This window comes from Choloepus didactylus, chromosome 23 (assembly GCF_015220235.1).
Source record: "Choloepus didactylus isolate mChoDid1 chromosome 23, mChoDid1.pri, whole genome shotgun sequence".
Lineage (NCBI taxonomy): Eukaryota > Metazoa > Chordata > Mammalia > Pilosa > Megalonychidae > Choloepus > Choloepus didactylus.
Window position 1 is genome coordinate 7,856,521 of NC_051329.1, and position 11,714 is coordinate 7,868,234.

At 37.5% G+C, this 11,714-nt stretch overlaps 1 protein-coding gene across 1 annotated transcript; it reads right to left on the reverse strand.

The window, feature by feature from the left end:
* Window positions 1–1,449: 1,449 nt before the first annotated feature.
* Window positions 1,450–11,690, reverse strand: TMED2 (transmembrane p24 trafficking protein 2). Its single transcript, XM_037817315.1, has 4 exons — window positions 11,412–11,690; window positions 9,780–9,972; window positions 6,639–6,746; window positions 1,450–2,973 (listed from the first exon to the last, which is right to left on the reverse strand). Exons 1-4 carry the CDS (start codon window positions 11,589–11,591, stop codon window positions 2,849–2,851), a joined length of 606 nt encoding a protein of 201 aa, XP_037673243.1. The 5' UTR covers window positions 11,592–11,690; the 3' UTR covers window positions 1,450–2,848.
* Window positions 11,691–11,714: the final 24 nt, after the last annotated feature.

Consider the following 11,714-nt stretch of genomic DNA (forward strand, 5'->3'; position numbering starts at 1 on the left):
GGCTCCGGGAGCCTTTCCACACCGAACGGGAATTTCGGCGGGAGGGATTCTACCCCGGCTCTCCCACTTTCTCCGCCAACTGGAGGCAGGTGGCAGCACCACACAGCATCCTGGCCAGAGGACACAGGCTGCCTAGAGTGGACAGAAGCGTGGGCACCACTCCTATCCCATTCCTGGATCCTGTTTAACAGATAGGCAAAATACTGCTGATGGTGGGGCGCCAATGTTTGGAACATAAAAAATGTTGGTTTAATTCCGAGGAAGTTACAGATCTATCTTTCCATCCTCGTGTTCACCACTGGCTTGCCCATTCATTTATTCACGCACGAACTCATTCAACAAGATTTTACTGCCCAGGAATTATGAATTATGTGCTGGGTTCTGTGAGGATGTATATTCCTAGTTACGTTCATGGCTTGCTCCTTCACATCCATCAAGCCTTTTCAAATGTCATCTTCTCAGTGATGCCTTCCTGCCCTAACAACTGAAACAGCTTACCCTGCTTTAGTTTTCCTCCATTGTGTGTGTGTGTGTGTGTGTGTGTGTGTGTGTGTGTGTGTGTATTAGGTTCCCCTACTAAAAGGCAAACTCAATGACAGTGGGGATTTTTCTATTTTCTTTATCCCAGCAAATAGAACTGCAGCACAGCAGTCACTTTAAAATTTGTGAGATAAATGAATGCTGACCGATACTTATGTAGACATTCCAGCCATCTAAAATTAAATAAAGTGAAACATAAAAGCCTGAAGCAAGATTTTCACTGAAATATGATCATCTCATCATCAAAACAACTTTGACAACTATTTTATAAAATGGGGCTTCTGAAGACAGCCCCCATAGCTCTGAAAGCAAAGACGAAGAAAAGCATAGCTGAGTTTAAATTTGGGGCTCTATATGCTAGGTTTGTGATCATGGTACCCTTTCCAAAACTGTGGATGACAATGGCACCAGGGGTAAGGGCTGTTTTGAGGTATGAGACTGACCATGTAAAAGCACTTAGCATTCTGCGAAGACATTACACAGTGCTCAATAAACAGTGGTTTCTTCAATACTAGAACAGCCCTTAGTATAATAGAAAGAAGAACAGTTTTTTTTAAAGGCTGAGATCTACCTTTCACTCTTATCTGGGAGCCTTGGACAAATCATTTAAATTCTCTAAACCCATTTCACATCCATAAACCAGGTGTGGTTGAGCTTTGAAAATATTCAAACCTTTCTTTGTCTGGATGAAAAAAATACTTAAGATGTTAATACTGATCAGCAAAGAAACTACATAGGGAAATCGAATATTGGATTCCTGTTCACTACACTCAAATTTATATAATAATAGACATTTACAACAGGCGTACTCAAAAAAATGGGCATGTTTCATTTCAAATATGAATAGAAAATTGGTATTTAACAAATGTGAATTAACCATCATTAACATAAAACACAAAATACTATGACTGTTTTTAAAAAGAATTGTTTATTTACTGAACCTGGGGCATATTAGATACACAACCAATTTTAAATTTACATCTTTTAATTCAATTTTGAAGTGTTTTCACACACACAAAAATAATTGGCATGCAACAGTTATCCTAAGGTGAAACACTCACCTTATCAAAAAACTGTCGCAAGTATTTTCACCCAAGTTAAAAAAAAATTGTTTATCCTGAACATGAAAACCTGTAACAAATTTAAATTAATTATATAAAACCCGTTACTTGTAGTTTTTGCCTTGCAAAGATCCAAAAAAAAATGTACAAGTAACTAATATACATCAGTCACAACATAATCCTGGATCATCCCCACACCAAACCAGATGCTCCTTTAATTTTAAACCCATCATCAGAGACCAAGAGAGTCATTTCCTTTTATACAAAATTCACATGTGCCAAAAATGAAAGACCCAAGAGAAACAAAAACAAAACCCTAGTACTGACAATGATGTTCAGTACACTAATTAAATAGTGGCCCAAAATGCCACTGATCAAAAATAAAATAGTGGCTGTATATCATTGCAATGAAATCCAAGAGGCTTTAACCCTTTGGCATCAGAAATCCAGATTTTTCCAATTGCGTGAATACACACTTCCTACGTACCAAGAGCGGAGAAAGTGGACATGCCAGCACAGAAAGAAAAAGAGCTACCACTTGCTGAAACACCCAGAGAATTGGCTTTAATAGAGACTTTTTACAAGATTAGGCAGAAACCAAAAAAAAATGGTTACTAGCTGCTTGTGTCATCAATTTAAGTGGAGGTGATTGAGTCTTAAGGTTCAATGTAAAAATTTAGGGGGGAAAATATATGTTGGGGCAAGTCTTATCTTTAAAGCAAAAACAAAAAAGAAAGTATAAAAGTAGCCAGCCATGGCAGCCTACTCCAAAGTCAGAGAGCTGTGCCATTAAGCTGGGCAGAACGTCCAGATGCAGACTAGTTGTTTCTCATAAGAACTCAACAAAACGAATCTTTAACAACTTGAACTGCAGGAGAAGGATTCCAAGAATGCAGTCATTTTAGTGGAGTACTATTTGCCCTTGGGCTGATTTCTTGAACAAACTGTATTTTATTATGAATACAAAAGAAAAAGAAGACATAGAAAGGACTATACTCCTATATCTCATTTACGGTGTTTGAGTTCTCGAAGGACTGTATAATGGAAGCAGAATTCAACTAAGAAATAATGCCAATCAAACATCAAATTTTCATTATAACTTTCCTAAAAATATTTCCCCCCTTATAGCTATTAGTAACAAAGAAACATAAGCAGTGAATATACAGTTCAGAAAATAAAAATAGAGAAACTAATGATATTATGAGACCAACGTGTTTGGTAAACAGTGAGATAAGAGAAAAAGGCTTTTAAACAACCCTCCGGACTTCAAAAAATCTCTTCAGGTAGTAGATCTGTCCCAATGTCATGGCAACTAGAACAAGAGCTTCAAAGAAGGACCAAAGGACCACTCTGCTGTTTGTGTTGTCATTGACTGTTGAGGACAAACAAACAAAATTTAACAAACAACAACAAAAACCTTGACATCATAAACTATCCCCTAGTTACTACCCTGTGTGAAAGTATTATTTTATACACCATTCCTAGTACTCTAAATACTTAGTTCGTCTTTTGTCCCCAAATAATTCAACATTCTTAGAAGCAAAGAATTATAGATCTAAAAGGGACCTTCAAGGATTCACTGAGTATAGTCAAGCCCACTCTTCGTAGGAAGGAGGAACAGAGAAGAAAAGTGACTTGCCCAAAGTCACACTTTCAGTGTTAAAACCCAATCCATCCTTCTTCTTCCCTCACTACTGAAATGTCTTTCATTATAATCCCTTAGGCTGTATCAGAAAACTTACAAAAACAAAACAAAAAAAAAAAAAAGATTATTTCAAGATCACAGAGCTACAAGATCACAGAGCTACCCAAAAGGCACTACGGACAAAGTCAAAAGTGTCAGTCTGTCTTTTTTCTCTAAACACTTTCAACAAATATTTATTGAACACCTATTATGCTACTGTGTACTTGGGATTTGTTCTAGATGGGAGAGGTTTCTCATTTCATGGACCAATACTGGCAGTTACTACCAGATTATCAAATGCAAGACAAATCCTGACTATTTTCATTATTTATCCTATTCTCAAATTAAGGATTTGATCCTTAAAGTAATGGTCATGACTACTCTACATTAATTTACTCTGCTCAAATCATGTCACATTCTTTCAAGTCTCTGTTCGAATTCTATGACCTTTACTTTTTTAACCTACTAGGTAGTTTGTTTTTTCTACAAATGCTCAATGTTAAAAACAATTACAATTAGCAATATATATAATAACAATATTAATCAGCTGAATAAGTGCCTGCCATATTCTTGGATGCATGTGTACCATTTTTACAAAGATTTGCCAGAATTTTAATAGCTACCAGGCTAACATGTTTTCAAAAGGTAACTTACAGCTACTCGAAAGCGTGTGATTTTTTTCCAGAGTAACAACAGACATAGACCCAAGAACATTAACCAGAACTCTAAAAATAACCAAAATTATTGAAATTTCATTATTAATTCTATGAAGTCTGCTTCTGCCGAAAAGTTGGTAACTAATTCCTAGCGTAACTCTTATCATTTTAAGATTGCATCTGAAAGAGGAATGGTTAAGTAAACACTTCAAAATACTAAGCAACCTTTAAAATTGCTTTTCTTACAGTGTCTAAGAGAGAAACAGTATATAAAATTGTTTATATAAAATTTCCTATTTCTAGCAAAAAAAAAAAAAACAGGTTTAAAGTAAAAAGACTAAACTCTTAACTGATTATCTTCGATGGCAGGCTATGAATGATTTTTAATTACTTCTTTATACTTTTTTATGTTTTCCAAATTTCTTAACTGAATATGCATTAGCTTTTTTCTCTTAATGATAAAAGATTATAATCTGAGAAACATTACATGCCATACGGTCTCTTATTTTTGAGTATAAAAAAGAAATATTTATATCTCACTTATGGAACATACTGCAGCATAACATAGGAAAGTAATCATATAGGAAAATACACTTAAAATATTGCCCCCAAGCCATGTGCATACTAGCTGATATAAAAGCAACACAGTATTATTATAACACTATAGTAAAAAACAAAAAATCTCATTACATTCATCTCTGAGGAATATCATATGAAGAAGAGGTATAAAAAACAGCATTGTGGGAACCACAGGATTTGCAAAATTAAACTAAGTATCTGAAAATTCTATTCAATAAATCGCAAATACTTCTAACAAAAGTACTTATTAAGTCCACTATCTGTGAAATAAACAAATACAGGAGTATCTCAGCTCCAATTCAGGGTGAGAGAATAAGGTTAGATGCCCCCCACAGACTGAAAGAAAAGTGCTTTCCCTGGCCCATTTCCCTCCTGTACCTTTAATGTCATTTGGTCCGAACTAGATAAAACCACAAAGAAGTTAAAGCCCTTAGCCCTCAGACTTTTTCAGTATCCTCCTTACCCCAGAATGGGCTGGGAGAAAGGTAACCAACAAAAGGGTCCCTGCCAGGTAAGGGAGAGAAAACAGAAATCACAAAGGGTGAGGAGGTTAAGAGTGGAGGAAGGGATGAGAAGGAATCATGGTAGAAGAGACAGGTTTTATATACCAGTCTTGGCCCATCCCATGCCTCACTCCATCCCTAAAAAGGCAAGGGGGGGGGGATGGGTGGTCCTCTTCTTCAGTTTGTTATATTTACACATTATTCTGCCAGAGGAAGATTCCCTAGGTTTTCCATAAGTGGCAAGAATAGATGTAAGAGGGTAGGAAGAATAGAAACCATACCTTAAAGAAATTCAAGCTGTGCTTATCTCTGAGTCACTCTTCTCTCCAGTCCCTACCCCATTCTCAGAACAAAGATTCCTGATATAAATCACTTTGCACTTGGAGACAAGGCTTGCTCCTAGTGAGATCTATCCTCAAGAACTACTTGAAGGATGAAAAACACTGAACAATGGGTGTGGACCTGGACCTGAAATATGGTATTTAACCTGTGTCAAAACTGTATTTCTTAACTTTAAAAGCAAAAGCATAATATTTAATACTATATTATAATATTTAATGCTAAACAGGCTTTTGTAACCTAATACGGGATTTCAGTTATCACTGTTGTAGAAAAATACATTCTAAAATCCCAACTTACAAACTTGGGAACTCAAACCGATCTTCACCCATTGACTGCTTATATTAATGCTTTGGTGTTTTCTATTCTAACAAGACTAATACTTCCATTTTAGAAAAAAAGTTAAATCTCAGCATATAATGTTAATCACACTGGCACAAAAGTTTCAGGTACGTGATTAAAAACCAATGCATAAAGAATTGGGGTAGCTGGTGGTGGATACCTGAAACTATTAAACTACAACCCAGAACCCATGAATCTCGAAGACAGTTGTATAAAAATGTAGCTTATGAGGGGTGACAGTGGGATTGGGAATGCCATAAGGACCAAACTCCACTTTGTCTAGTTTATGGATGGATGTGTAGAAAAGTAGGGGAAGCAAACAAACAGACAAAGGTACCTAGTGTTCTTTTTTACTTCAATTGCTCTTTTTCACTCTAATTATTATTCTTGTTATTTTTGTGTGTGTGCTAATGAAGGTGTCAGGGATTGATTTAGGTGATGAATGTACAACTATGTAACGGTACTGTAAACAATCGAAAGTACAATTTGTTTTGTATGACTGCGTGGTATGTGAATATATCTCAATAAAATGATGATTAAAAAAAAAATAAAAAAATAAAAAAAAAAATAAAAAAATAAAAATAAAAAAAAAACCAATGCAGTATCATATGATATGTTTTTCCCTTCTGCTTTAAGGTAACTATTAGCATATTCCTTGGCTGACCATACATTTTAAAGCTCTTAAAAGCTTCTTCTGAATCTTAATAACACTTTTTGGTTTCAAATTAATATATCAATAATAAACTGGTCTATACAAAGTTCTATAAATGTATATACTCAAAGAGCATCTTTGACTAGTTGCTTTACTAAATCAATGTTTTAAATGTTTGCAAAACTTCCAAATGAGGAAAATACAAGCAAGCTCTTGGGCAACACGATCCCTCACCATCTTGTGGCCATCAGACATTGCTGCAAAGTTAAAGCAGTAACTCACTTGCTCTGTGTATTCTCTCCCGAACTTCCATGTACTCCTGTTCATGCTTTACAGCTGTCATTGCCACTGCCAGCTCATTAATCATTTCTTCTAGCTTGTTCTGGTGAGCTATAGGAATTTGAAAAGAAATTAGCATATACTTGGTAGTCTCTTTGAAAAATACTTATAAAAGCATACAAAAGAAGCTATTTTTACAAATGACTCAGACATTATTTTGGACTACTGATGGCAATTTAATTCTCAAAGTTTTAAGTCCATTCCCACTGGAGAAACCTAGTTTCAGAGTAGGAAACATACTAGCACAATGCTCACTAACTAAAGGAAAATAACCCTAAGAAATTTCTTCTAATGACTTGCTGCTAAGTGAAATTCACTACACTAAATGCTAACCAGATAAGAGAAGTAAAATCCTAAAAGGAAAAGAAATGCAAAACAAATATATATATTTAAAAATCTATCAGTCTCTGGAGGGCTTTCTTATGTACTACATACATATGCCTTTTTAGGTTTTAGTGTATTGGAATAGCTAGAAGGAAATACTTGAAACTATCAAACTGCAACCCAGTAGCCTTGATTCTTGAAGACGACTGTATTACTATGTAGCTTACATGGGGTGATGGTGTGAATGTGAAAACCTTGTGGCTCACACTCCCTTTATCCAATGTATGATGGATGAGTAAAAAAATAGGGACAAAAACTAAATGAAAAATAAGGTGGGACGGAGGGATGATTTGGATGTTCTTATTAGTTTCATTGTTCATTCTTATTTTTATTCTTTCTGGTGTAAGGAAAATGTTCAAAAATTGATTGGGGTGATGAATGCACAACTATATGATGGTACTGTGAACAGCTGGCGGTACACCATGGATGATTATATGGTATGTGAATATATCTCAATAAAACTGAATTTTAAAAAAATCCTGTTCAGTATCGGTATTTAAACTGAAAAAAGTCTACTCTTTACAATCACAAAACTTGAAGGTTAATTTAGGAGCAGGCTCCAAATAGACTTTTAATCTCTATGAAGCTGAGCAGAGAAAAACATGAAGACACTCTAAGGAAAATCCACACCATCTCTAATATTCTTTTATGACAATCAAAGCAATATTTCACTACAGTAGGTAATAGCAAGCATTGTAGGTAAAGAGGTAAGCTCTCAGCAATCAAGGTTTTCAACCAGGTATCCTCTTTAGCCAGAAATAAATAAAAGGTATACTAACATTTCTGAAGAATAGTGTATGCTTCTAGGTAATGCTATGTTATGATAATAAACAAACAAGTAGGAAAGAAATTTAGCAGAAGGGTATATTCCAGTTTTGGAGAAGAGGGAGCCCGCTTCATCAATGCCCAAGATTGGGCCACATCTGGGATTCCAAATTGCCACAGATAATCCTCAATTTCTTAAGAAAAGCAAAGGACCGCTACCATTTTAAAGATAATTAGATTGGAATTTCAAATCATCCCTCACACAGCTTCACTTTAGAAGCCCAGGCATCTCAGTGAACCCCAGGAGCAGGGTTTCTGAGAAGTGGCACTGTTGACATTTTGGACCCATTAATTTTTTGTTGTGGGAAGCTGTCCAATGCATTGTAGGATGTTTAGCAGCATCCCTTGCCTCTCCCCACTAGTGTCAGTAGCACCGCCCAACCCAGACATGAGAATCAAATAGATATTGCCAAATGTCCTTAGTGGGGCAAAACTGCCGCAGTTGAGAACCACTGCTTTAGAGGAAGGCTTATTTTGACAGCTGCCATTCACTGACACTAACAAGGAAACACAGAAATTTTAGACATTGTGTTAAATAGTTTGGTATTCACATTCATCAGCCAATATTTTCTGTTTACGAAGGACCAGATTCCAGAAAATGAAAAACATAAAGCCCTTCAAAACTCCAAAGTCCCCTTGAAAATTGGTAAATCCTACCCTGTAAATGGTCCTGAAAAGTGAGCACAGGAACTACTTACTACTATTATTCTTCTAAAATCTATAGATTTCAAAACCTATGGAACACTTCACCTTCTTTATATTAGTATTCTAACTACTCAACATCTAGGACAGTTGTTATTATGCTAGTACTGTGAAATATGCCCAATGCTAAGCTTCCAAAACTCCTGGCATGCATTATGACCAAAAAAAAACCCAAATGTACTGGTCTTGGTAAGCAATCTACCCAGAAGAACTAATTCAGGGTTCACTGCTGAGCAGTTAAGCAATACAAATTATTCATTGTGACAAGGCTGAAAGAGTTTCTGTCACCAGATCTAGACATACCTCCTAGAACTTCATTTCATATTCAACCAAGTTTCAAGTTAGAAAAATTTAATAATGGTAAAAACAATCCTACCAAATACTTCCTACAAAGTCACCAGTACTGTTGCTATTGTTTAATTAAGACTTTCCGTTGTCCAGTTATAGTTGAACCTTTCCACCCCTCAACATTCATTTTAAAGAAACAAAGATGTTACTATTAAATGTCAATCACTGTATTCCCAGTGCTATTAATTTAAAATTACCTAATCCATATAACCTGTCAACCAAATAAAAAAAAACTACCAAAAAACAGTCTATCTAATTAATTGTAGGGCTTGTTTTTTTTAAAAAGAAGAAAAGCATTCTCATGCCAACAAACTGAGGTTAGGAAAGAAAAAAAAAGCAAAATTAGACATATGCAAACAAATATATGCAAAAAGACAGGATGCTATCAAACAGTAGTCCACATACCATCCCAGGTATCTCCACCACCTAAAGAAAAGTGTAAAATTTAAACACAAAAATCCAACAACAAAAAGTTTAGCTAAACCAGTCATGTATATAAACAAGCAAATAAAAGATGCATATGCCAGTAAAAGCCAATTAACAGAACAACCTAAGAACAATGTAACCTAGATGTTGACAAGAAATGACTAAGAAAAGGTGCTAGAAAGGGCAACCACAAAAAACTAAGAAAGAATTATTAGCTTCCAGAAACAATTTCTTGTTAATTATGAGATATGGATAAATAAAAAGTATATTTCACAAAAAGTTTTTTGGTTTTAAGTGCAATGAATGAAACTGACATAAGAAATCAAAACATGTACTTTCATTCAGATGGATAAAGAGGCATATAGAACATGATAGAAATCTTCTGAATGTTCACCTCACCTTCTGTTTCCATGTCCTGTCCTTTTGGGGCCTCCCCAATATCAATGGTGAACATCACTATCTTTGGAGTCATGGTGGACATCCTATTGCTAAAACAAAACTTGTATGTTCCATCCATGTGAGCAGCAAATGTGTATTTCCCACTGGACTCTCGGTCTCCTTTATAGATTCCTTTATTGTCAGGCCCTGTAATCTGGAGGTAGAAGAGAAAGAAATACATGGTATGTCATGAAAAGTTTTAAAGTATAAGCTTCATATGCAATCTGCTTTGACAGTGGGAAATTCACTGAGAAATGTCATTTTCACTTAGCTCCACTCCAATAAGTGACAGTAATCTCCTTGGGCTGTAGTTCTCCCACTTGGGAAACAAGGGTGGATTAAATAGCTCTCTTTACAACCTTACACATAAACCCCTGAGAAACAAGCAACACCTTATGTACTGTCTCCAAATAGTCTAATACCACCAACAAACATGCAAACATGTGGCTGATACCAAAACTCAAAGAAAAAGAAATCTCCTTAACAACCCAGAAATTTTTATCAAGTAATATTTCAAGGTTTTTCTGAGTGAGTACTGCCAAGCAGTGAAAGAATCTACTTTTTCTGAGATGCTTGAAGATTTAAGAGAAAAAACTAGCCTGGAACTTCCAACACCCAAGTTTTCATCCCACTTCTGCTCAAATAACCTGTTAGGCTTGGCCAAGTCATTTCCACTTATGAAGTCCCTATCCTGTAAAACCTGTAAACTGTGATCTCTAAGGACCTAGCTAACTCAGTCTCTCCTCCCATTATCCCATTATAATTTTGGACTTCACTTGTATTTCGTGACATGCTCTACTCACATTCACTGTCAAACAGAAAATACTTAAATCAAGTTAGTCATGCTACAGGTGAACTTAAATGTTAACACATCTAGTTTCCTACAAGAAAATTAGAGGTAAACCATCCTTCTGGTTTACAAAAACATATGGGCCGAGATTTAGCGACTGCTCGTTTCTTAAAATAATTCCCTTTCTTCGGATACTTCACCTCAATCATCGCACCTAAAATGCACGAGCCAATTCCACCTCTTTCTAGTCAGAGACGTTTCAACGAGATATCTAGAGACAACAGGCTTGTGTATAAACGAGTAAAACATTCAGGTCGTTTCTACAAGAAATAAAGAAAAACACAACGCGAATATCTGCCTAGCATTCCACAAAAGGTTCAATTTACTTTTTCAAAAGTTTCCATGCCACGTTCCAACATTAATCCGCAACACGAAAGAAAGCAGTAGCTGGCAGGATTCAGTCTTGGCACTATCTAACAGCGACTGGTAAGCGCCTTCTGGGCCCGGAGCTGACACGCGGCGCCTGGGGGACAAAGCTCGACCAAAGAATCCTACCGGAACCCGCCGTTCGAGCGGAGAACCCAAAACAACAAAGCAACGGCTTCGCATCCGGAGGGAATCCCGGAATCCGGGGAGCCCGCGGGGAAGAGGGCCGTTAAGGGGGCGCCAGCTCGGGCCCCCACCCAGGGCTCGGGGAGCGGCCTCCTGGCCCCACCCTTCTTCAGGCCACGCGCGGGCCCCGGACCTTGCCAACCCCCGAGCAGTCGCACGACCCGCCGCGGCCGGGGGCAACGCGCCCGCACCTCCACGTCGATGTCCAAGAAGCCGCCCTCGGCCACCTCGAAGATGAGGCCCATCTTGGTGCCCGAGGTGACCCGCTCGAAGAAGCACTCCTCGGCATGTGCGTCGATGCTAACGAAGTAGCCCGAGGCCGTGGCCAGGAGCGCAGCCAGGAGCACCAGCAGCTCGGCGAATGTCACCATGGTGGGGCTGGGGCCGAGGCCAGGACCGGGAACGCGGCCTCCAGAGCCGCCGTCGCCGCCGCCACCGCTGCCTCCTCAGCCGCCACCGCCTCAGCTCCGCCCCTTCCGGCTGAGCCAACCAAA

Excerpts from the sequence above, each read along its gene's own strand:
- TMED2 (XM_037817315.1), bottom strand. The coding sequence starts at position 11,591 with ATGGTGACATTCGCCGAGCTGCTGGTGCTCCTGGCTGCGCTCCTGGCC. Across the intron at positions 9,973-11,411 it reads TCTTGGACATCGACGTGGAG|ATTACAGGGCCTGACAATAA; the intron begins GTGCGGGCGCGT and ends TTCTACCTCCAG. Across the intron at positions 2,974-6,638 it reads GGAGAGAATACACAGAGCAA|TCAATGACAACACAAACAGC; the intron begins GTGAGTTACTGC and ends TGTCCTCAACAG.